The sequence below is a fragment of the Engystomops pustulosus genome, chromosome 4, assembly GCF_040894005.1.
Source record: "Engystomops pustulosus chromosome 4, aEngPut4.maternal, whole genome shotgun sequence".
Taxonomy (NCBI): Eukaryota; Metazoa; Chordata; class Amphibia; order Anura; family Leptodactylidae; genus Engystomops; species Engystomops pustulosus.
The window spans coordinates 119609641-119636444 of NC_092414.1; the positions used below are offsets into that span (position 1 = coordinate 119609641).

Below are 26804 nucleotides of genomic sequence, written 5' to 3' on the forward strand. Positions count from 1 at the left end.
TAGATTGGAGGGGCTGACCGAGCAAGACACGCCCCCTCTGATGCCAGGGAATATAAAAGGTGCTTTATGTGGATGTAAGCGAACACATTTTAGCTAAAAGAAGGGAGTCAGTAAGTGAATAGGGCTCTACAGGAACCTTTAAATGGTCAGACTCCGACTTCACAACCCTGTGGACTAGAAAGACTCCGATGCAGAGAAAGACCTTGAGAAAAAACAAGTCTTTCAGTTACATAATGAATAGAATTTATAATACCTCTTTAGAAAATGCCATTATTACCTCCGCTACTAACAATAGATGATGTCAAAGCTTATTTATACCTTGGGTCAAAGGGAGTGGTTATAGTGAATACAGTTCCATCGCTGCTGTTTGGCCGGCAGAGGGAACAAACTTGCATTATATTTCTATATTATGCAAGACTCCTACCCACTGCACTGTTTGTGTACAAGAGCCCTAAACTTGCCCCTGTGGCGAATACTGCCAGCCAGTGGGCAGATGATTCGATTGTTTCAAATGGTTTTGTGTATTCTCAACTGGGCATGGGTGTGCAAGTCTTAGAAAGAATTTTAAGACTTTGTGGGCTTCTTCTGGAATGAAGATTCAACCCAGTCTATCCTTCATAAATGACTAGTGGAACCACCTACAACCAAGCTTGAAATTTGGTTCTGCTGGCAGCTGCTTGTATACAGAAAATTAAACCCACATATTTGATTGGGCTATGGTCACTTTCTGGACCCCACACCTATGGTCCCCCACTAGTCTGGAGAAATTGTGCATAGACTGACCAATTTGATTGGGCAGGGCAGCGGGGAGTTGTGCATGTTGGCCACACTAGGCCTACACCTGGGAGTGACTGCATTGGTATGTTGGCACTACATTTCCTATTTTCCAAAATCTGTCAGTGTAATGTGAAGGGTTGCATCATGGGCCTAGAAGTCGCCAATCACGACCGGTTAGCAAGCTGGGGCTAGTGGCTAATTCTTGTTGAATAATACAGCAGATACGCAGGCTCTGCTACTGAGCCTTGTCCACCCCCTTTTAACTGACACTGCACCAAGGTAGTTTTCAGGTGCTTGACCATCTTCATGCATTATCATTTCAACATTGCAGCTGACATCACTAGTACAGAACTGAACGGGGTAAGGGTCTGTCTCGCCGTAGTGTTACAACATCTAAGATAATAATTCCTTTATTTATATAGCACACACAAATTATGCAGCGCTGTACAAAGCATGCCAAATTGGCTGTATTCACTATCTAAACAACCTACCAGTATGTTTTGGAGTGTGGGAGGAAACCGGAATACCCGGAGGAAACCCACACAAGGAGAGAACATACAGTACAAACTCTTTGCAGATGTTGACCTGGGTGGGACTCGAACCAGGACTCCAGCGCTGCAAAGCAGAAGTGCTACCCACCCAGCCACACTGCTGCCCATTTAAGAGCATTTAGACTGAAATAATTCTGATTGCTGACAAGGGGAGTCCTAACATCTGCAAAGAATAAGCTATTGAAAACTGTCACCAGCTAAAAAGGACATTCCTGGTGACAGGTTTGTTTAAGCTTACAGCTTACCAGCTGTATACTGTAAAATGGAGACTCGATCTCCTGCTGGAAACATGGTAAATGTCATAAATGTATTTGTTGTTATGGTAACCGTGCAGAACAGTCTAGCTATTTCTGCCAGTGTGGCGTAAGGTTTCTCGTGTACACTCTTGTATAACTGTATCACTCCTTCCTGAAGTATAATTCCAGCTTTACATCCGTAAGATGAATTCCTGTGACTACAAAGGACTGCAAAGTTTGTTGTTGTCAGGTGTGTACTAGTGGTTCATGTTAAAGGTCATCCTCCAAATCCGATTATCAAGGGCTCTAATAATGCAAAAACTGGCCCAATTCCCCTCACAGAAAAACAAGTGGCAAAATAAATGCTTTCGCGTAAGTGTTATGAATTTTTTTGCATATGCACTTTTCAGCTCTATTTCATGTCACTCGCTGCCGAGTGATTCCTTCTCCGTCTGCCTGTACATGAGAATTACCTAGTTATTCTATGTATGAAAGAGCGCACCCTGCATAATAACTTCGCTGCAGAATCTTAGAATTTATTGCTGCGGATTAAGGCTGCTTAATTCAGTCCTTACAAATAATGCTCAAGGTTTTTTGCCCAATATAAATAAACACTAAATGCCATATCATAGATCCAATGTTCCTGTATTCCAGTTGCAGTTCTTTATTATATATTATATTGTGTAGTGGAATGTGTTTAAAACAATAAAACACAAGAATGAACAAAAAACAAAATGAATGTCCCATGGGGGGCCTTGATTTACAATAATGCTCAAAATCAAAGTGAAAAATCAAATTTCATGCTTATCCACCTTCATTAAAAAAAGCCTCATGGCAGAAGTAAGCCTTAATCGTGTTTGGTCTTAATGTGCCTGTATGACCTCCCTACAATACCTGACATGCTCCTGAGGGATCTCCTCCTAGACCTGGATGAAGCATCAGTCCATTGTTGGACAGTCTATTCTGCAATGTGGCTTTGGTGGGTGGGACAAGACATGAGCAGGCCAATCCATTGCATCAAGCTTTATCATGCTGGAACTGCTGACACACAACTACCACATCGCTCTGGCAAAGGGCAGGGCTGTGGAGTAGGAGTCATGGAGTCCTTGACCATTTTGGTGGAGTCAGTTTTTTTTTTTTTTTTTTTGTACGGACTCGGATTCCATAATATACAATTATATAATAATTCTGAAATTTACCTTTTTAGATGCTTGGGTTAAACAACACACATTGTCCTACTGCTCAACCTGTAAAACATGGTTTGTGTTTGTACCAGCCCAAAAAATGTGAAGGTGTCCTTTAGACTGAACAGTGAAAACCCTACAATCCGAGCCCACAAGAAAATGATGCGAATGTGTTTGCCTTCAGAATTTTTCTCTAGCTTCTCAGTACAGTGCATGGAATATCCAATAGTCACTAGGAAGGACAGTTTGTTACACAGAAAACAATCCCTTAAAAATTGAAGTTGTGGATTTTCGAGGGGTGTGGGGGATACAGATGTAAAAGGGATTAAAAAAGCAACTAAAGGGGTTAAGCTGCTGATACTATAATGTTCCATATACCCAACACAAATTAGTAAGCCTTCATCACTTGGACGTGCCTCTCATCACTTGGCTCTTAACAACTGATGGGTTCTGTTTCCTCCTGTGCAGTGTAAGTGTATGAAACCTTTTTTTCCAATGAATAGTTCTACATTGTGCGGTTTCTTTGACAGTGAAAGAAGCAGCTTCCTTTCTAGTGGAACATGACTGTTCCAATATTTACTCTAGTTTCTTGCCCTTCTTCTCTCAGGTAGTGAGCATAATGTATGTAGTAACTGTGAATTTTTGCAAGAAGTATTCTGGCTGTCTGCCATTTTGTTTAATTTTATATTAAGGATTAAAAGCCCTGGTTTCTGTTTTATCTGCATTAGTACGGGAACTAAAGGTCCATTTATTTTGGCTGAGTGTCCTGACTATTTCCTTTCCAAGTATGAATGTAACTACACTTACCAAAAATACAAACACTTTTGGGATTTGTATGCTATGTTTGTTTTATTACTTTTTTGTTTTTGTGGATGGCTTACAGGTCATTAAATCCTATGCGTCTGTTCACACATCAGGTGTTATGGTGTTTTTTTTTGGGGGGGGGGGGTTTGGGTTTTTATTTTTTTTTTTTTTTGGGATGAGATACGGACAAAAAAAGTGGATGCGGATACAATATTTTTTTGCACATGCGCCGCAGACGCAGCAGTCTGAATAAACCCTAAGACTTTATGTACGCACAAGGACTTTTATCTCTAAAGTATTAATAAATTTGTAAAAATGTTCAGTTTTACAGAATTGGTGGGGGCTGTAATATCTATATTTGTGACCACCAATTAAGAAAAACTGACATTCATGAGTAGCACGCAGAATTATTAAATATCTTAAGGTTATACAGTGCAGTTAGACTGGACAGTCTTATTCTGCACCGGATTTATAAGTGTCTAATGCTGGATGATAAATCTGTCCTAGTATAAGACTGTCTAGTAGTACTCTGCACCTTCTATTAGTTGACTTACTTTACGCTAGAAAGTTAGGACACGATTCTGTTGGGTCAGCAGTATTTCTGGCCCAGGGACCTTTTTGTTGTGATGCCGCGCCCCTTTCTTAGGTCATGCCCCTTTTGTCAAGCTAGTGGTAGGAGAGACGGAAAACTGTCTAAAACTCTTTACAAATGTGGTGCAGACAGTGTGTGTGTGTGTTTTTTATGCAAATCAATCATTATGTTTTGACTGGATACTACTTTTATCTTAAAATTGTGATTAGAGGTGGGAAGACCCGTAGTTGCAATTTCCCAAATTACTATTGGTATGGGTATTTTTTTTTTTTTAATAATTATATACTCCCCATTGATACCTGCTCTTAACCGCTTAAGAACTGCCCATTGTAAATATAAGACATAAATAGGTTAGGGCTATATTTAAAAGGGTCATACGCTCTACACACAGGCCAGGTATCTGCTGTATTATATAGCGGAAAAATGCAGCTTACTGCTGTGTTTGGTGCTGGCAAGAGTCTTGGCAGATAATCTATTGGTTGTCCTGGCCAAAGCCAATTATTTCACCTAAATGGCAGCTTCACATATTACTGCCAATCAGCAACCCCCCACAACATCGTAAGAGGTTGCTGATCTTTTGCGAGGCTCCTATGGCTACTAGTTAACACTTGCTAACTACTAGAGGAAGCCAGTAATAGATCTGTATATGCACATTATATTGCAAAACAGTTGTATTGCAGCATACTGCATGAGTTATCAGACCTCTCAGCGTTTAAACACCTTAAGGTAGATAAAGTATGAAATGGAAAAAGCCTTTAAAATAAAAAAAAAAAGTAAAAATTCATATCACCTTTTACCTACAATGCATATAAAATAAACAAATAAAATCCTAAAGATGTTAGGTATCGCCACTCTACAAAATTCCCTCTAAAAATATAAAAACAGTTATTCCTGGTGACAAACTCCATAACAGGAAAATGGTGTCCAAAACCCAACTTTTTCGTCATTTTACAACTCTTGAATAAAAAGTAGTCAAAAAGTCATGCAAATCCCCAAAAAGTCCCCAAAATGGTACTACTGAAAATGTCAGCTCATCCTGCATAAAATGAGACCTTATACAGCTCACCTTACAGAGAACACTGAAGTATGAAAAAGTAATTGGCGTCAGAATAGTGCAAAATAAGGAACATTTTCTTGGTACAAAAGATTTTAATTTTGTTTCTTTAACCAAAGAATACATGGCGTGTCATTTGGAGTGCACATTGAAAGGTGTAAAAACTGTGTACATAAGAAAATGGGGCAAATAAGGTTTTTCATTACATTAGAAATTTTTTTTTCCAGCTTCCCAATACACTGCAAAGAATGAAATACAGTCACTAGGAAGTACAATTCGTTAAAGGAACCTATAACAACGGATCTACCTATTAAGGTAGATCCGTTGGTAGGTACATCTAATGTATGAAAGGATAGCCCTTTTTAGTGGAGTAGCTGGAGCTGAGGCTACACAACGCAGCTACCCACACCCCCGTAGCCTCTTTTGATCCTCCTACCCAGCTCAGTGTGCAGCTCCTCGTAGCTCGTCCAGGAAACCGCATTTCTTCACATGCGCAGAACACAGAGCGGTGGCTGCATGGGCTCGGTTCCAGAGTGATTGCACATGCGCAGAGCTGTGGCTTCGCAGACCAGGGAAGATGTCTGCATACATTAGATGCACCTACCACTGCATTTACCTTAATAGGTAAATCCGTGGTGGTAAGTTTCCTTTAATCAGAAAACAAACCCTCATACAGCTCTGTATGGATTTTAAAGGGAACCTGTCCTAATGGCCAGTGGTTTAGCTTCCCAAATCATCCTGTTTTTATTTTAAGGCATGAAGATAAAAAAAAAAAAAGAAAATTGTATATTCAGCTTGTGCATCGTCCCCTAGGGTAGGCACGGCGCATGTGCAGTGAAGCCGGGATAAGGAGCTGTAGTTGTTTAGGGTCCCAAATCGATCTGACCGAGTGAAAAATAAATAGACAATTTCTCCATTACCATTACAGCAATTATTATTTTTCCATTGAAAATGTGAATTTTTTTTTTTTCTCTTTTAAGTTGAAATGAAAGAGAGAATCAAGATCAAGGATAAAGAGAAACAGAAGGAAAAAAAGAAACATAAACTTATGAATGAGTCCAAGAAGGAGAATGGAGAAGTGAAGCTCCCTCAAAAAGGTAAGGTGTGTCCTGACCTGGGGATACTGTGTTGTAGAATCTATACTACAACTTTTCTACCATTGTGTTTGGTATGGAAGTTAAGTTGTACTTGTTTTGGTAGAGGTTTATGAAATAATTTGGAGGTAGCAGATCATGCTAACTATTACTGTATATATTCGAGTATAAGACGAGGCACCTTATTTTACCACAAAAAAACTGGGAAAGCCTATTGACTAAAGTGTGACTAGGGTGGGAAATGCTTTGGTGCCAGCCAGTTACCCTATATATATAGCCAGGCCATGCCCTCAACCAACAAGCTCCTAGTATATAACTAGCCAGCCCCCTGCTCCCAAGGAAATAGCCATCCAGCATGTCCACTTATACAGCCAGCATCTGCCCCAGGTAGCACCCAGAAAAAAAAATCCAAACTCCTTTCTGACGGCAGCGGCTGGCGCACACGGACCTGCCGCTACTGACGGTACAAGAGAAGATATGTGGGGGGCGACGGAAAGGTGAGTTTTGAATTTATTATACTCGAATATAAGCCAATTTTGAGTTTTTCAGCACATTTTTTGTGCTGAAAAAATTGGCTTATACTTGTGTGTGTGTGTGTGTGTGTGTGTGTATATATATATATATATATATATATATATATATATATATATATATATATATTTTAGTACGCAGTGTTTGCAACTACATCTGGCATTTTGTGCACTCTGAAACAGGTCTGTTCAAGCTAACCTGTAAAAAAAAAAAAATGCCGTAAAAACAAAACCCAAAGAAATTGCCATGTACATTTTCATAAAATCCCTTAAATTTAAAAAAAGGTTGTATGTGCCAAAATGTTACCACTCGAAAGGACAACTCGGCATGTAAAAAGGTAAGCCCTATACCATCTCTGTGAACAAAAAATATTTAAGTTTTGTCTAAGAAGATGGCAATATAAAAATACATGAGGTTTTCTTGATAAGTTTTTCTTCAGTAAAAATGTAAAAATATATTTTAAAAACTATATAAATGAGATCACCGTAATCGTAGTGATCTATAGAATAAAGAATACATTACTCAATTCAAAAAGAAAGGAAAGTCTCCATACATTTAAGACTTAATAAAATCTTATCAGTAAGCTAAAGACGCACTAAAAGGAAGTATTTGAAAAGTTCATCTAATAAGCAAATAAGCCCTTTATATATTCAAATTGTCAACTAATAAAGATTGTATACCAGGGGTCCCCAAACTTTTTACCTAGGGGGCCGTTCACTGTCCCCCTCAAACCGTTGGAGGGCCGGACTAAAGTTTAAAAATAAATAGCGGTCCATGTGACCGCATCCGCAATACACTGGTACCCCCTCAATTAATTATTTAACATACTGCACCACCTTGTGAACTATTTTATATATTGCCCCAATTAATTAATTAATTGGGCCAATTATTAAATATACTGGGACCCTTCTCCATTAATTATTGAATATGCCTCCCCCCATTAATTACTAGACTGCCCCTCATAATTAATTATTTCCTATACCCCCACCATTAATTATTTCCTATGCTGCCCCTCCCCCATTAATTAGTTCCTATGCTGCCCCCACCATTAATTATTTCCTAAGCTGCCCCCACCATTAATTATTTCCTATGCTTCCCCTCATAATTATTTCCTATGTTGGCCCCAACATTAATTATATCCTATACTGCCCTTTATAATTAATTATTTCCTATTCTGCCCTTCATAATTAATTATTTCCTAAGCTGCCCCTCATAATTAATTATTTCCTATGCTGCCCCTCATAATTAATTATTTCCTAAGCTGCCCTTTATAATTAATTATTCCCTATGCTGCCCCTCATAATTAATTATTCCCTATGCTGCCCCTCATAATTAATTATTTCCTGTGCTGCCCCTCATAATTAATTATTTCCTAAGCTGCCCCTCATAATTAATTATTCCCTATGCTGCCCCTCATAATTAATTATTCCCTATACTGCCCCTCATAATTAATTATTTCCTAAGCTGCCCCTCATAACTAACTATTGGCCCCCAGTCGCCACAATCTTTTTTGATAAAAAATAAAAACTGTCCTCTACTTACCTAAGTCTTCTATCTTCTTGCCGCGTCCGGGCAGGAAGGGGTGCGCGGCCGCGTGATGACGTCATCGCGCGGCCGCGCAGCCAAGTTCATGGAGCGATGTGCGCCGGGGTTGTATTCCGGCCACATCGCTCCAGTAATAGTGCTCGAGCGGCCGTTTCCGGCCGCATCGAGCACTATACAGTGACGGGCAGGAGCTTCCTGTCCGGACGGACAGAGGCTCCTGCCCGACTGTCGAAGGGCGTGGGGGACCGGCGCCGGTGCGCCAAGCGTCGGGGCCGGACCAAAACGGTCCGCGGGCCGCATGTGGCCCACGGGCCGTAGTTTGGGGACCCCTGTTGTATACCAATTAAAAAGTGACAATGCGCATCTGCTCTGAATGGCGCAGCTTCCCTTCAAAGCCATGGCGTGTGCCTATACAGCAGTTTACTACCACATATCGGGTATTGGCACTCAGGAGAAATTGGGTATCAAACTTTGGAGCATTTTGGTATTTCATCCACTGTGAATATGTACATTTTTTGAAAAACACATTCATTTAGCCCAAAAATGTGAAATTTCTAAATTGCACAAGAGTTTGTTAACCCTTTAATTGTTTTACAGGGGTTAAAGCAAAAATAAGTTGTTTTACATTCGTTGAAGGGTGTCGTTTCTTATAATGGGGTAATTTATGGGATTTTATGCCTTTCAGATGCTTGAAACCTGAGCAGGTCCCTCAGAGGCATGATTTTGCATTTTTTTTATGAAAATGTTAAAAATTGTACCTAAAGTCCCGTAACATCCTACAAAAATGTGAGGACGCATAAAAAAACATGTCCACATAAAGCAGACATTCGGTAAATGTTAGTTATTAAGTTTATCACTGTGTTGAAAAATTTTGAATTTCAAAAATCCAGAATTTTTCCAAATTCTCACCAAATATCTGGTTATTTTTTTCACAAATAAATGCAAAACATACCACCGAAATTTTTTTATATAACATGAAGTACAAAGTGTCCCGAGAAAACAATTTCAAAATCACTTGGATATGTTAAGAGGTTCCAAAGTTATAACCACTTATAGTGACACATGTCAGATTTAAAAAAAAAAAAAAAAATGGGCTGTGTCAGGAAGGTGAAAAGTGGCTAAGGGGTTAAAGGAGTAGTCCACTTCAAGCACATTACAGCAAATAATTAATATTGCTTGTGTAACGAAATGTTATACATTCTTTTTCTCTGTATCAATTCATCTGTTTTCTAAATCTTTACTTGCTGCCTTTCTATAGGAAGCTTCTATAGGAAGTTCTATGGTCATGTGATGTCACACAGGTATATGGCTCGTTGGCATTTCAATGTGTTGTAACGAGACGTGCACCTACGTTAGTTCACATGACTATGGACCGGTGTTTATCTGTAGAAAGTAATTGATAAAGCCTCCGGTTGCATGACAGCAAGAAGAGATCTAGGAATTGTCAGGAATTGATGCACAATTTTCCAGTATACTTTCTGTAACATCTCATTACACAAACAATATTGATTATTTGCGGAAATGTGCTTAAAGTGGACGACCCCTTTCACCCCTTACCGACATGTGACGTAGTATTACGTCACATGCTGGGCCCCGATGCATGGAGAGGGCTGCCAGCACCGATCGCGGTGTCTGTAGCTTCAAAAAGATGGCGGCGCCGGCATCTTTCCGAGGATCGTAGCTCCCCGGGATATGAGGAGTAAAATCCCCATATACTGCCATGACTGTTCATACTGTAGTATGGCAGTATATGATAGGATCTTACAGACAACCTGGGGTTAAAGTACCCTAGGGATTCTGAAAAATAGTAAAAATTAAAATAAAAAAAAAAGTTTAAAAAAATATAATAAAAAACCCTTAACTCAAATGGGACTTTTTTGCCATTTAAAAAAAAAAATTAAAATTCTATAAAAAGTGATCAAAAGGTCGTACAGTCCTAAAAATAACATTGTAAAGTCATCAAAATCAGCAAAAAAAGACACCACCCACTGCTCCATACACCAAAGTATTAAAAAGTTATTAGCGCCATAAAATGGCAAAATCCCCCAAAAGATTTGTACAGGAGGTTTTAATTTTTTTAAATGTATGAAAATATAATAAAACCTATATAAATTTGTTATCCCCATAATCTTACCGACCCAAAGGATAAAGTAGACATGTCATTTGGAGCGTACAGTGAAATCCGTAAAATATAAGCCCACAAGAATACGGCACAAATGCGCTTTTTTACCAATTTCATTGCATTTGGAATTTTTTTCCTGCTTCCCAGTACACAGCATGGAATATTTAAATACCAACATTTGAAGTGTAATTTATTACGCAGAAAATAAGCCATCACACAGCTGTGTACATGGAAAAATAAAAAAGTTATAGATTTCCATTACGTCCCCCATGACGGCACCTGGAGGTTGCACCTTGACCTTTGGTAGGGACAGGAAGTTGCGAAAGATATAAGGCCCCTCCTCTGCCGCTGTTCCCCAGTGTATTCCTGTCCCTACCAAGGGTCAGGGTTGCGAGACCTCGTCTCTCCCCTTGGGGGGGGGGGGGAGGGATGAAATTAGAAACCCCCCCCAGGACGGGCCGCGAGCGGGGGCTGTACCTCCCTTCCTGGCTGGACGTCTTGCGGGACGTGTCCTGGCTCCCCTCCTCCTGCGGCCTGGAGCTGAAGCCGAGGGGAGCATGGGTCTCCGGACCCTGGATGAGGTGCCCCCCGGCTTCCGGGCGCTACCTCCCACAGCTACTGCCTCCTGTACGCCGGTGCGTACTGCGCGACGGCCGTGTATCGCCGGCCGATTCGCGCATGCGCAGTGCGCCCGACTTCCGGGTTGGGTCACGTGACTCTTAAAGAAGCCATCTGATTGGCTTAGAAGGTGGCGGGAAGTTTAAAAGTGCTTCCTGCTTTGTGTCAGCCTCTATACCACCAACGAGTTCACTACTGAAGCTGTGGAAAATATCCTTTACTATGGCGGACGACCTTGGTTCTTCCCCCATTGTCCCGGGTACCGTGAGTACAACCAAAAAACTTTACTTAAAAGGGATAAAAATTTGGTGTGCATTATTGTTTAGATTCTAATATAGTCTGTCTCCTTGTCCTAGGACGACTCTTCTAGACCTAAGGACAAGGAGAAGAAAGACAAGGACCCCAAAAAAGGGAAATGTGTTACTAAATCAAAAAGATGTCTTTCCTGTAACATAAGATTATCAGATTTGTATCCAAAATCACTATGCTCTGAATGCCTAGCCAGGGCCCTACAACAGGAAAAGGAATCAATGTTAAATGAGCTTAACCCTTTCACGACCCGTGACGTAATAGCACGTCACGGGTCGGCCACGGGTGCATGGAGAGGGCTCACGCGCTGAGCCCTCTCCATAGCCGGTAAGTCTTTGCTGCATATTGCAGCAAAGGCTTACCGGTAACACCCGCGATCGGTGCTAGCACCGATCGCGGGTGTTTTCACCTCGATCGCCGCCGGCAATGCTGCCGGCGGCTTTAAAAGCATGGCGGCGCGTGGGCGCCGCCATCTTTTCGAGGATCGCCGCTCCCCGTGACGTCATCGGGGAGCGGCGATCCGTCGCCATGGTAACCTCGGGTCTCGCGAAGACCCGAGGCTACTTCTGGTTAACCCATGCATTACAATGTGCTATCAGCACATTGTAATGTATGAGGAGTAAAATCCCCATATACTGCCATACTGTAGTATGGCAGTATATGAAAGGATCGTGCAGACCCCCTAGGGTTAAAGTACCCTAGGGAGTCTGAAAAGTACTAAAAATAAAAATAAAAAAAAGTTAAAAAAAAAAAAATTATAATAAAAAACCCTAAAAACTCAAATCACCCCCCTTTCCCTAGAACTGATATAAATATAAATAAACAGTAAAAATCATAAACACATTAGGTATCGCCGCGTCCGAAAATGCCCGATCTATCAAAATATGATAACGGTTTTTCACTGCGTTTAATCCCGTAACGGAAAATCGCGCCCAAATTCGAAAATGGCACTTTTTTTGTCATTTAAAAAAATTAAAAAATTCTATAAAAAGTGATCACAAGGTCGTACAGTCCTAAAATTGATAACATTGTAAACGTCATCAAAATCCGCAAAAAACGACACCACCCACAGCTCAGTACACCAAAGTATAAAAAAGTTATTAGCGCCAGAAGATGGCAAAATCCCCCCAAAAATTTTTGTACAGGAGGTTTTAATTTTTTTAAATGTATGAAAACATTATAAAACCTATACAAATTTGGTATCCCCGTAATCGTACCGACCCAAAGAATAGAGTAGACATGTCATTTGAGGCGCACAGTGAAATCCGTAAGATCCAAGCCCACAAGAAGGCGGCACAAATGCGTTTTTTTACCAATTTCACTGCATTTGGAATTTTTTTCCCGCTTCCTAGTACACGGCATGGAATATTCAATACCATCTCTATGAAGTGCAATTTGTTACGCAGAAAATAAGCCGTCACACAGCTCTTTACATGGAAAAATAAAAAAGTTATGGATTTTTGATCATGGGGAGTAAAAAATGAAAATGAAAAAACAAAAAAGGGCCAGGTCCTGAAAGGGTTAAAGCGGCCATGCGGGAGGAATTCCAATCCTCTCTTATGATGTTTACCAATTTAAACCGACCGATACCGGGACTGGGCCCTGAGCCAAATCCCGAACCTGAACTGGTCCAGGATCCGGATTTATATCAAGAGCCAGCTCCTAAAAAACTTAGATCCCAGGACACTGATTCGGACTATGATAAATACTCTGCGGCTCCTACCTATTCTTGGAAGGACTCGCTTGATGATGTCTCCTCGGTGTCCGAGGATAAAGGAACCTCAAAATACCTTTTTTCTAATGAGGAACTGGATAACCTCCTTAAAGCTGTACGTAATACGCTTAACGTAGAAGAGGTGGTAGAGCCAAAATCCATCCAAGACGAATTGTTTGGAGGGTTAAAATCCAAAAGGAAAAGGGTTTTCCCCATAAATCAGACCCTAAAAGATATTGTCCAGGAGGAATGGAAGAATCCTGAGGGGCGGGCAAACATCACTAAAGAGTTCAGGAACAGGTTACTCTTTGACCCCAAAGAGACAGAAACCTGGGACAGCCCCCCCAAGGTAGACATCCAAGTGTCTAAGGTGGTGAAAAAAACGGACCTGCCATTTGAGGACTCTTCCCAACTAAGAGACCCCATGGACAGAAAGGCTGATGCCCTACTCCGTAGAGTTTGGGAATCTTCCATGCTCGGCCTCAAGTCTAACATAGCTGCTACCTCGGTAGCAAGAACTCTGTTCTTTTGGTTAGGAGAATTGGAAGACCACCTTAAAACAGATGCGGACAAGGATCTCCTTCTACAAACAATACCGCTGCTGCGTTCAGCGACAGGCTTTCTTGCTGATGCTTCAGCTGAAAACATCAGACTGTCAGCAAAAGAAGGGGCTCTATCTAATTCAGTCCGTAGGGCTATTTGGCTTAGACAGTGGGGAGGGGATGTAAAATCCAAGACAAAGCTCTGCAACATCCCATTCACAGGAGACTTCATGTTCGGCGCTGAACTGGATACTCTTCTGGAAAAAGCCTCTGATAAAAAGAAAGGTTTTCCGGAAATTAAGAAACCCCAGAAAAACTATTCCTTTCGGAATCCCAAGGATTCTAAAGACTCCAGAGGCAGAGGAAAACAGGGCCGCTGGTCCTTCAACAAAGGTGGAAGAGGCCGAGGATATCTATTCTCCAACCTTCCACATCAATCAAAAAAACAGTGACTACCAGGTAGGGGGGCGTCTTCTTTTCTTTTTCCACAGATGGGAAACGATCACATCAAACAAGTGGATCCTGAGTATCATCAAATCAGGTTACCAGATAGAATTCAGCTCCCCTCCACAACAAAAATTTCTTGTCTCCAACCTAACATCTCGGAGAATGACAATACAGCTATGGAAGAATCTTCAAGAATTGTTAACAATGAAGGTAATTGTTACAGTTCCCAAAGAAGAAGAAAAGAAGGGCTTCTACTCCCCCTTATTTCTTGTGAAAAAGCCAAATGGGACCCTTCGACTTATTATAAACCTCAGGCGGCTAAACAAGAACATAAAATACAAATATTTCAAGATGGAATCAGTAAGGACAGCCACCCCACTAATTCCTCCAGGCGCACAAATGTGCACTATCGACCTAAAGGACGCCTACTATCATGTCCCCATACACAAGAATCATCAGAAATTCCTAAGATTCGCAGTGGAATCACCTCAAGGGAAGGTCTGCCACATCCAATTCAGAGCCCTGCCCTTCGGAATTTCATCAGCCCCCAGGACCTTCACAAAGGTCATGGCAGAAGTGACGGCATTTTTGAGGAAAGAAGGAATCTCAATTATTCCATATCTGGACGACCTCCTCATAGTGGCAGACTCGACCCCGACTCTTCTCAATCACAGAGATCGGACGATACGAACCCTGCAGAATCTGGGCTGGATTATAAATTTCCAAAAGTCCCATCTAGACCCCCAGAGGGAGACAAGATTTTTAGGAGTAATGTTAGATTCCAGACGCCAAACTTCTTTTCTTCCACAAAACAAGAGAGAATCCCTTACCTCCTTCATAGACAAATTCCAGAGGAAAAAATCATGCAGCGTCCGTTCAGCCATGAGACTGCTAGGTCACTTAACAGCTTGCATAAACTGTGTATCATGGAGCCAGTTCCATGTAAGAACACTACAGGCGTGGACACTAAAAATTTGGGACAAGAACCTGGATCATTTAGACTTCAAGAAGGTCATTCCCCTGGAAGTCAAAAATTCTCTAAACTGGTGGAAATACCAACAGCATCTAGAAAAGGGAATACCATGGAATCCAACTCCAGTCCTGATCATCCAAACAGACGCCAGTTCCTCAGGATGGGGAGCTGTTCTTCCAGACCGTTACCTTCAGGGGTCATGGTCCCCTTGGATGAGAAGACAATCCTCAAACCTAAGGGAATTATCGGCAGTATGGGAAACACTAAAAAGGCTTCCCAAAACCCAGGTAAAGAATATCAGGATCCTCTCAGACAATGTGACCACTGTGGCCTATCTACGTCGTCAAGGGGGCACAAGATCCTCGGACCTGATGGAGGTCACCAAGAAGATCTTCTCCTGGGCAGAAAATCACCTAGATTCCTTAACAGCGGTATTCCTAAAAGGGTCAGAGAATCAGTCAGCGGACTTCTTGAGCAGAGAAAAGATGGACCCACACGAATGGTCCCTGAACAGGGAAGTTTTTCTTTCTCTAACCCAGAAATGGGGCTCTCCATTGGTAGATCTGTTTGCCTCAAAAAAGAATACTCAAACAGAGGTATTTTTTTCCATCTCACCCAAGGACAACCCTATGGGACTGGATGCCCTAAGCCAATCATGGGGGACAAATCTAGCATATGCTTTTCCTCCATTTCCCCTAATCTCCAGAACCTTACAAAAAATTCTATCGAGTCGGACAACAGTGATCCTAGTAGCACCATTCTGGCCGAAGAAACCTTGGTTCCCACTTCTCTTGAAACTAGCAATCTCAGGACCCATCTTCCTTCCCTACAGAAGGGACCTGCTACACCAGGGCCCTCTTCTTTACCCAGACCCGAAGTTTCTGAACCTAGCGGCCTGGCTCCTGAAAGGGAATTGCTCCTAGCTAAGGGAATTTCTCACCAGGTCATACAGACCCTAATAGCAAGCAGGAAACCAATCACCAACAAAATATACTACAAGATCTGGAAAAAGTATATATCCTGGTGCGGGGACCTTTCCCCGATTCCGGGCAAACCGGATATCATTAAAATTCTGGATTTTTTACAGGATGGGTTTTCTAAAGGATTAAGACCTAACACCCTTAAGGTCCAAATTTCGGCCTTAAGCGCCTGTTTTGACTTCCCATTAGCAGAGCACAAGTGGGTGAAGATGTTCATGAAAGCAGTCTTAAGACTGCGACCTACAATCCGATCAGAGATACCAAAATGGAACTTATCACTAGTCCTAGACTCCCTTATGAAGCCTCCGTTCGAACCACTCTCGGAATGCAGCCTGAAAGACCTATCTCTCAAAACCTCCTTCCTTGTGGCCATAACATCCGCCAGGAGAATTGGAGAACTGCAGGCCCTATCCTCCAAGGAACCCTTCCTGATCATCTCGGAAGACAAGATAGTACTAAAATTAGATACGTCTTTCCTCCCAAAAGTAGTCTCAGACTTCCATAGAAGTCAGGAAATCGTTTTACCATCTTTCTGTAACAACCCAAAGAATGAGAAGGAAGCACTCTGGCATACCCTTGATGTCAGAAGAGCTGTCATAATCTATCTAGACAGAACCAAATCTTTCAGAAAGTGCAGAAACCTCTTTATTCAGTTTGGGGGAAAAAATAAAGGAGAGAAATCATCAAGTTCCACCATTGCTAGGTGGATAAAACAAACCATCTCTAAATCCTACCAGCTACAAGATGTGAGTCTCTCAAAAAACATAACAGCCCACTCTACCAGAGCTATGGCTACTTCCTGGGCAGAGAAACGGGGAGCATCCATCTCCCAGATCTGCAAGGCAGCTACGTGGTCAAGTACATCGACATTCCCAAAACATTACCGCCTGGATCTACCTTCTAGCCATGATTTGAGTTTTGGACGGAAAGTTCTCCAGGCTGTGGTCCCTCCCTAATCTATTTATCTGGTAAGTCTCCAGGTGCCGTCATGGGGGACGTAATGGAAAAAGTGAATTAGTCTCACCGGTAATTCTGTTTCCATAAGTCCACCATGACGGCTATATTTACCCTGCCCTGTGTTATTAATGATGTCTGGCTAATATCTTCTAGCTCTCTACTGGAACCCCGGTGGTTATTTGGAAGACACTGGGGAACAGCGGCAGAGGAGGGGCCTTATATCTTTCGCAACTTCCTGTCCCTACCAAAGGTCAAGGTGCAACCTCCAGGTGCCGTCATGGTGGACTTATGGAAACAGAATTACCGGTGAGACTAATTCACTTTTTTTGAAGGTGGGGAGTCAAAAATGAGAACGTAAAAACGAAAAAGGGCTGCGGCTTTAAGGGGTTAAAGACTTGATACAAAAGCAGTTACCAAGGACCTTGCTCAGGAAATGTAACAACGAAACCTACCAGATAGGATGCACCTGCCTTTCATCTATAAATATGTTCATATATACAATGTAGTCTTCAGGGCAGTGTAATGGGTTTTTATTCATCTTCCATGAAGGATTTTCTAATTTGATGTTTATTCGAAATATTTTTTAACAAATTGATAACTGGGCGTTAGCTTCCTTTTTGAGACGCCCTAATTAGTAACCACCAGATAATTCATTTACAGGCGGTCCCCTACTTAAGAACACTCGACTTGCATACAACCCCTAGTTACAAACGGACCTCTGGATATTGGTAATTTATTGTACTTTAATCCTAGGCTACAATACACAGATCTAACAGTTATCACAGGTGTCTGTAATGAAGCTTTAGTGTTACTATTAATTCTTATGACAACCCAACATTTTTAAAATCCAATTGTCACAGAGACCAAAATAGTTCTGTCTGGGATTACAATGATAAAATATACAGTTCCGACTTACATACAAATTCAACTTAAGAACAAACCTACAGACCCTATCTTGTATGTAACCCGGGGACTGCCTGTACCTCTATAAGTAATAGGGGCAGCACAATTCAAAGCTCTGAGAAAAGATACGGACTGTTCATGGTTTGTTCTGGATTTGCAGAACTCTTTACATTTAAGGGAGTTGAGTGCAATACCAGCCACAACTTGTGGCCAAGTATGGTATTGTCTGTGAGATGGTCACATGGGCTACATGCAGAGATCGCGATAACGCCTCTACAAGCGTCTATGACGCATGCAGAGGCTCATTTACACTCCAAAAAAAACCACCAAGCGTATAAATATGCTTGGTGATTTTCTTGTAAAAGCGCTGGCTCTCGGCTCAGACAGAGCAGTCACGTGCCCTGCACACGGACCCACTACACTGCAGAGATGTATCTGCTCCTCCCTCGCAGAAGAGGAGCTCAGGCCACGCCCCCCTCAGCACAGAGCAGTCACTGTCTTCTCCAAGCTGCTGTGTCCAGTGTCACTAGCATATAGGGAGCAGCAGGGGAATCAAATTACACTAAAGAGGGGCGTGGCAAGGCACAGGCAGGAGGACAGGACATGTGACCTTTACTGGGGTCTCTGCTCCTCCTCCCCTCCTGACCCGTCTCTAGTTCTAATAGATACAGCTGCACATGCACACTAGCAGACTTAGCAGAGTGAGAAAGAAGGAGAGTGGGGGAGTGTTTGATTCCAAAGGTGTTTGTTGTCATGTGTGGGGGTCCTGTGCCTGGTGTGGTGGTCTCACAGGTTTGTGTGGCTGACCTATTCCCAGGGAGTTCAACTAATTAATAGTGGTTACCTGAGCGTGACATAAGATGTATTCAATAAAGTACAAAATAGTTATGATTGAGGTTCTATGCGTGGGTGGACTGCATGGGACACAGGAGATGACAGTGCTTGTACAATGGTCCCCAGAGCTTACAATCTATGAGGATGGGGGGACACAGGAGATGACAGTGCTTATACATTGGTCACAGGAGCTTACAATCTATGAGGAGGAGAGGATGCAGGACATGACAGTGCTTATACAATGGTCACAAGAGCTTACAATCTATGAGTAGGGCGACACAGGAGGGGACAGTGCTTGTACAATGGTCACAAGAGCTTACAGTCTATGAGGAGGAGGACGACACATGAGGTGACAGTGCTTGTACAATGGTCACAAGAGATTACAATCTATGAGAAGGAGGCGGGGACACAGGAGGTGATCGTGCTTGTACAATGATCCAGGCATTTCAAGTAAGGTATAAAATAAATAAATACCCCAAAGACCCTAAGGCTGTGTTCACATTGTATTGAAACTCATTCTATTGAACAAAATCCTCCCTGAACCAAGACACTTGTGCTCAGTAAGTAGCAACTTTATCGCAGCCAAACACATCTAGCTAGTTATTGAACGCAAGTGCATTGTTCAGAAGGCTTATGTTTTTGGGAAGGACTATCGCCCGATACACTTCCCAAAATAAACGGTGTAAAAAAAAAAAGTGTTATGCCCTCAAACCCCAAAAAGTAAATGAAATAAATTTAGAGACGGTAGCCCCAGCCTGCTCAGTGTGGGGAGGTAGGGGGTTTGGGGCTGGCTGTTAACAATGTATACGACTAGGAGTTATATATTTGTATTACTGAAAATTCCATACTCTTCCTCGGCTACAAATACTCCTCAAAAATGGTGAGAGGAGTATTATTACCCTTCTGGAAAAATGTTAGTGCGACCTCTGGCTACATGTTATTTACACCTATAACTTTACCATAAGTGGGCATCCTTGATTTATTAAAGGACACCTGTCATCAGGTCTGTGTCACTTGTCCTGTCACTACTACATGTTGGAGCAGATCACAAGGATCCCATCCCAGCCTTTATCTAGTTATTTCATACATTATTCATTGTAAAATCATCTATTCTTTATCATGTAAATGAGGCTGGTCACATGGTCAAAGGCAGTGATGTCACCCCTGTTACCCCTCCCCTCTCCTCCTCCTGCTCATGTCTGTGTGTAATGTATAGTAAAGCATGGCTAGTGCGTGTATGTCATCTGCTGACATGCTGCATCCTCCTAATATACAGGTGAGAGACACATGTACCTGACATGTTCTGGTGTAACATGGCTGCCTGGAGCTGTTGTATCTCTCCTAAACACACACACAGGCTGCAGGGGGCGTGGCCACCAGCACCAGGAAGCACATCATTATACAGCCTCACATCATTATACAGGCTGTCAGTCATGCACTGGGGGTCTGGCTGTACCTCCCACTCATGAATAGAGTGGACAGCTTGAATATGCTAATGCTTCATTGGACATTTCACAGGTCATTTGCATACAGCTTTAGGACCTCATTGCTTAGGTTTACAGGCATGTAGAGGGACAATGAAGGGATAGAGGCAATGCTCTCTAATGGCAGTTTATGAAAATATATTTAGTTTAGGGGGGTTATTTTGCATGACGGGTTCTCTTTAAGCATTTACAGTTCAATAGCAAAAGGATTGTTAGGTCTGGATATTACATTCAGCACAGTGTTTCCTGGACGCAATAGTTTTTGGGATTGTGAAAATATTGATGAGCGGTGTTGATGTAGGTATTACCACAACAGGTTTTCTGTATTTGCTGTATATTTATGAGGGTTGTAGGCTTTCTGCTGAAGGTTGCCTTGCATATAGGTCATCCACTGCAACAGATTTTTGAATAGGCTGTTATTAAAGTAATCATGTGTTTTGCTCAAGCAGGATGAAGCATGTAATTCATATGTGCAGCAATGCTTTGAGGCAAAAGATTAGAACGTAAATCTGCAGACATTTATAGCTCCCAGCACCATGTCTTTGCCGTCTACGTTTAATTATATAGTGTCACTAACCACATGTATAGGGTTTCTCGTCCCAAATGCTGCATTGTACACACTGCTGTTACACAGCACAAAAGTGCTACAGAGAACTGAGGTTCTGCCTGCTATTAACTTACCAACCTATTAACCAGTCTAATTAACTTACCTTTTATACCAGTCCTATTTTGCATTCTATTTTTCTCTCAATGGCGCCAATAATTTTTTCAAACTTGGGTGTACTAGGCAGTGTAAGATATAAGTATTAATAAAAAGATCAACTTGTCCTTTGAAAAAGCTGACCTTTTTACTGCTCCCATTGTGGGATTGTGCAACTTTTTTTCACTTTTCACATTTTTATATGCGGTGAATAATTAGAATATTTGGACCACAAACATGGATCCACGGTCCTTTTATTTTCAGTTGAAATAAGCATAAATAGGAGCTGCCCTATGTTTTGTGGCTCAGATACATGACCAAGCCAAAGTACCTAATTTTAACGCAAAACTGGGAAAACCTATAGACTCTAGTATAAGCCTAGGGTGGGAAATGCATTGGTCACAGCCTACACCCAGTATATAGCCAGCCCCCTAGTGTATAGCCACCAGCCCCCTATGCTATACCTTTCTGACGCCACCCACAGGTCCTCTTGTGTCTTCTGAAGCTCCGTCTTGGGGATGGGTCCCCGCACACTGCCGTCGCATATACCATGAGGTCAGCTGCTTACAGACAGTGTTTTCTGATGGGAGCACACACACTATGTCGGCAAGCGGCTGAGGTCCTGTGTGTGCGACGTAGCAGGGACCCAAAGACTGAGCCGGAGCTACAGGAGAGGAGCTGTGGGGCGGTGTAGGAAAGGTTAGTACAGAGTACGTTTCTTATGCTGAAAAACTCTGAATAACAAGTATATACGTTATATTACACACGGCTATGGAAAGCATAGAAATGGATGTGTTTGTTCTGCTTGTTTTATCCCTAGTCCCAGTAAGTCCCCAGTAGTCATCGTACACCGTATGAGAGTATATAGTTAGATGTTCTACATAATTCAAGAAAATAAAGGTGTGTGTGAAATGGCCAGCTGGATATGAAAAAAATATGTATTAAAGTAGACTACCACATAGGAAAAAACCTTTTATAATGTACATAATGTGGTACATGTGTCTGTGTAGGTCCAACCCTAATCCTTCACACAAAACCCCCACCACCATAGCTAGGTCAATGGAAACACACCTCTACATACAAACAATAGGTATGCAACAAAGTAAAATGCCAGTATTCCAAGGTTTCAGTGCAATGTAAAGAGGTAAAGGTAATGGGTGGTCAGAGGTCGCACTAACATTTTTACCGAAGGGTAATAATACTCCTCTTACCATTTTTGAGGAGTATTTTTAGCCGATGAGGAGTATGAAAATTTTGGTAATACATATACACATCTCATAGGTGTTTATAATGTTAATAGACGCTATTTATACAAAAAGAATCATCTGTCTGCTCACTGCACACACACACTGGCACAACACAGCGCGCACACACAACACAGCGCGCACACACAACACAGCGCACACACACAACACAGCGCACACACACAACACAGCGCACACACACAACGGCACAGGGCCGGCTCTATAGCCCCTTTGCTATAGCTCCCAAATTTTGTGGCAGATAACGTGTCCTATGGCCCCACTTTTGCCCCCTCTCCTAACCCCACTATGTGTTTTACATGTTATCATGTGTTTGGCTGCTTTGAAAGCCTTTTTATTCATTGCTGGACACGTAAACAGCTGTGTTAACACTTTCACATTTGCATACATTTCTAACAATGAAAGAATACGATTTGAAAGCATCCAAACACATGGTAACATTAGAAACACATGCGTTCTTACCCATACGTTCAAACACTGTGGGCCACATTTATCAAAAGTAGTGCAGCCTGTACTATGTGCAGTTTCCTCACAAGTGCGGCAGATTCATCAAAACTGGGGCACGTTCTTCATTAATCTGATGCCCCCTGCACTGCTCGGGAAGTGTCAACAACTTTTTTTATGCACCTTTGACATAATTCGGTCAAGACGCAGTAAAAAATATGGAGCACGGTCCGACTCTGCACCAGAACACCCTGTTTTGTGCAGGATTTTGTGGTACAGCGGACACAGCTGCCGTGACACAATACTGTCGCAGACACTTCATAAATACATGTACAAGCAGTTTGCACCTTCTTTTCAGTGCAAAGTCAGACAGAAAACTGTTGCAGACACTTTAATAAATGTGCCTTGTGTGAATGCACTCTCAGGGTTAATGTAAGGAAGCATTGATAGAATGGCAGCAGGGATATAATTTGGAGGCAAGGTGACCTGGCAAATATAGTTAGGTGGTTGTACATGGGAAAGAGATAGGAGGTCAAGAGGAAGGGAGTGGTGGAACAGGCGGCACACAGGTAACATTGCAGGGGGCAGAAAGTGGGCATAAAAAAAACACAACCGACTGTCAGTCAAGACTGAAAGGGTTAATTGCACACACAGGGCTTGACTCCTACCATGCTGTCCTCCTCAGCGAGGTCACAGGGTCACTATACATCAAATAGGAGTGGGCTTCCTGTCTGTTTCTGTCTGAACGCTAATAATGCTGAGGCCGATCCAAGCAGCGCTGGTGGCTGGAGGCACTGAGTGCTCACAGTGGGAGGCTCGGCCATGGCCCGTACGGGAGTGCAGTGCACGGCTGTAACACACACTGAGGATGCAGAGAGTAACCGCTCTCTGTATCATTATTATATCCCTGTCACACACCTCCCCCGCCTTAAGTGGGCCCTGCACTGGCACAACACAGCACTCACTCACATACACAGAGTGCAGTGTACCGCGACTCACACTCACCCGGGATCACATAACTGCTGGCTCACATGTCTCCCCTGGGTCCGGCGCTCAGAGATCCCAGAGATCGCTGCATCCTGCTGAGCGGTCCCGCGCACGATGCGATCACTCTACTGCCATTCCCCTCCTATACAGTGCGCGCCGGGCTGCTCAGCCTGCGCGCTACACGGAATAATTGCCAAGCGTATCTTTACGCATGGCAATTATTTTGGGGGGTAATGGCGCCTCATCAGGCGTCTATGACGCGTGGTGAGGCGTTAATGCGATCTCTGTGGGTGGTAAAAATGTGTTCGTAGGAATGGGGGACAAGTGGGTCCCTTTACGCATTGTCACAAGTAGTGACTACTTCAGGTCGGTAGCTACCTTTTTTTCTCTTTTCTATCATTGTTTTATGGCTTGCGCTGTTCTGGATACCGTGCATGCCTACACGCTGTACACGTGTGCCTTTTCACTGGTTTAGGTAACTATATTGGCTCCATATGAGGTGTATAGGTTCTATACTTCTGTGACTTTTTATTCAGGTCCTTTGATTGATACCATGTGGCACAGACCAGTTTTGACTTTTTTAATTGATTCATGATTTTGTTACTACTTGGCACTCTCTGTTTTTAAACTTGTATTGCTGTTGCTGCCTTGCCGCTGTTTATTATATATTTTCTTTAATAAAAGTAATTTTTGTCTAGTATTCTCTAACTCTTTGTGGTTTTTTAAAAATTTTGGTGGTGTGACTTAACACAACAGGGGGCTGTTCTAAAAAATCTATGCCCACACCCCTTGTTTGGCTGGTCTGTGTAAAATCCCAGGGTGTGGGCGGGCCTCTTGTGGTTAGATTATCAGGCTGCAGGTGCATAGGCACTTTCATCTGGCTTCTGACATTGTACTAACATGCTGACACATAGAAGGAGAGATGAGACAGATCAGAGATTGAGATGTAGCAGTGCGGTGTGTGTAAAAGATATCTCGTACATCTCTCAGATATGTGCCGGCCTCTCCTTGAGGTTTGCAGCTTGTCTCTGCTCACAATCTCCTGCCGGGAACTGATCTGTGTGAGCTACAGTACACAGAGCAGAAAGACACCAACTCAGCTCCGTAAGCGGTCTGTCTGTAAGCTTCGTTCTACACTGCAGCGGGCGGGGCTACAGGCTCAGAGTAGAGAGAGACAGAAACTCGGCTGCATGGTGGCCCGACCCTAAAGTCAGAAGCTACAGGGTCGTGTCTAGGGGCAACTGAAATTGTGTACATCAGGACTGATAGAGACAGGTTTGACTTATGTCTGTGAAATGCTGAATTTTTTTGTTAATAACAGTGAATTAGAGTGTGTTATTTTGTACACATAAGACACTTGTCTTTGTGGGAATAACCCTTTAAAGATTCAATCAGTATTGAATAGTTTGCAGCAAATTCTCATGTATATTTGGAAATTTGCTTTTAGATATGTAAGCCTTCTAACATAATAAAAAGTAAAATGGCAATGTGATTACAAGATATGGTAAATATTATTCGATTGTTGGGGAAGTAAAACTACAGGCAGTCCCCTACTTAAGAACACTCGACTTGCATATGACCCCTAGTTACAAACAGACCACTGGATATTGGTAATTTATTGTACTTTAGTCCTAGGCTACAATAACCAGCTGTAACAGTTATCACAGGTGTCTGTAATGAAGCTTTATTGTTACTCCTGGTTCTTATGACAACCCAACATTTTTAAAATCCAATTTGCACAGAGACCAAAAAAGTTCTGGCTGGGGTTACAGTGATAAAATATACAGTTCAGACTTGCATAGAAATTCAACTAAGAACAAACCTACAGACCCTATCTTGTATGTAACCTGGGGACTGCCTGTATTCGTCTGAAAAACAGCAATTTAAAAATTTTTAATATTCTAAAAATTCATATTGGTCAATATTTACCAAAAACATCAAATTGTCACAAAAATTTTCTTTCTCTAGGATTAGTTAGATCATTCCATTACACATGTACACAGGAGTCATTTGTGGACATTTTAAGTTCTTTTTAAGGCCCTAAAACCACAGCCTGAGAGGAGGCAGAAGGGAGGCATCCTCCATTTCCCAAGAAGCTAGATTCTGGTAGGATAATATAGGAAGTAAATCCCAGACTTGTAGGGGCTATAATATTCATACAGCCCACAGTCTTAATCTGCCCCTTCTGATCAGGCACATCAGACTCCTCTCTGGTGCTCACCATGCAGGCACTGTGATTCTCGGAAGCAGGTAAGTATACACATATACAGACTTGAATTAGTAAGCCAGTATTAAAGAATGAAATGGGAAGGTATATGATGGTATAGTTCAATGAAAATATCAACTGTAAAGAACGGCAACTCTGCAATTAACAATGGAAGAATAACCATTTTATTTTGTTGATAGGATCAAATGAAAAGTCCAAACCAAGCACAGAGGAACTGCAGATTAAGAAGGTGAAGAAGAAAAAGAAAAAGAAACACAAAGAGGGGGAAAAACACAAGCAGCCGAAAATGTACAGTAAATCCATTCAGACCATCTGCTCAGGACTGATATGTGACCCGGGTAAATATGACAGCCAGGAAGCCAAAAGTGGAATTTGTGAGGCTTTTAAGGACTTTGTGGTGAAGGTTGAAGAAAAGAAGGTTGAGGCGGAGAATGAGTCTCGCTTTGTCTCTCTGAAAGAGCCACGTGTTCAGCACAAGCTCAAGCAATTGGACAGTCTAGAATTCAAGCACCTCATCCACATAGAACACCAGCCCAATGGCGGAGCCTCCCTAATACATGCATACAGCAGTGAACTCTCTCACCTGTCTCCTGTGGAGATGGAAAGGTTTGCTGATGAATTTGTTAGCTTGGCATTTAGTGAAAACGAAAACTGTGCAGCTTATTACGTCATGGGCATTGTACATGGGGCAGCTACCTATTTACCTGACCTTTTGGATTACTTTTCCTATAACTTTCCAAACTCGCCTGTCAAAATGGAGATTTTGGGGAAGAAAGACATTGAAACAACAACTATTTCCAACTTCCATGCTCAGGTAAGAAGGCAATTTGATATAAACTTGAGTCTATATAGGCTTTTCCCTAAGTGCAGAAAATCTTAGATACACCCTAACATTATAGGAGTGAGACAATATTCAGAGGCAGTGCATTGATG

General features: G+C 42.2%; 1 protein-coding gene across 1 annotated transcript in view; it reads left to right on the plus strand.

The window, feature by feature from the left end:
• The window catches only part of RSBN1L (round spermatid basic protein 1 like), a 52389-nt gene that overhangs the window by 10174 nt on the left and 15411 nt on the right, over nt 1-26804 (plus strand). The window contains exons 2-3 of the mRNA XM_072147235.1: nt 6179-6295; nt 26051-26685. Of these exons, the coding sequence (XP_072003336.1) occupies nt 6179-6295; nt 26051-26685 (752 nt within the window). The remainder of the gene's footprint in view (nt 1-6178; nt 6296-26050; nt 26686-26804) is intronic.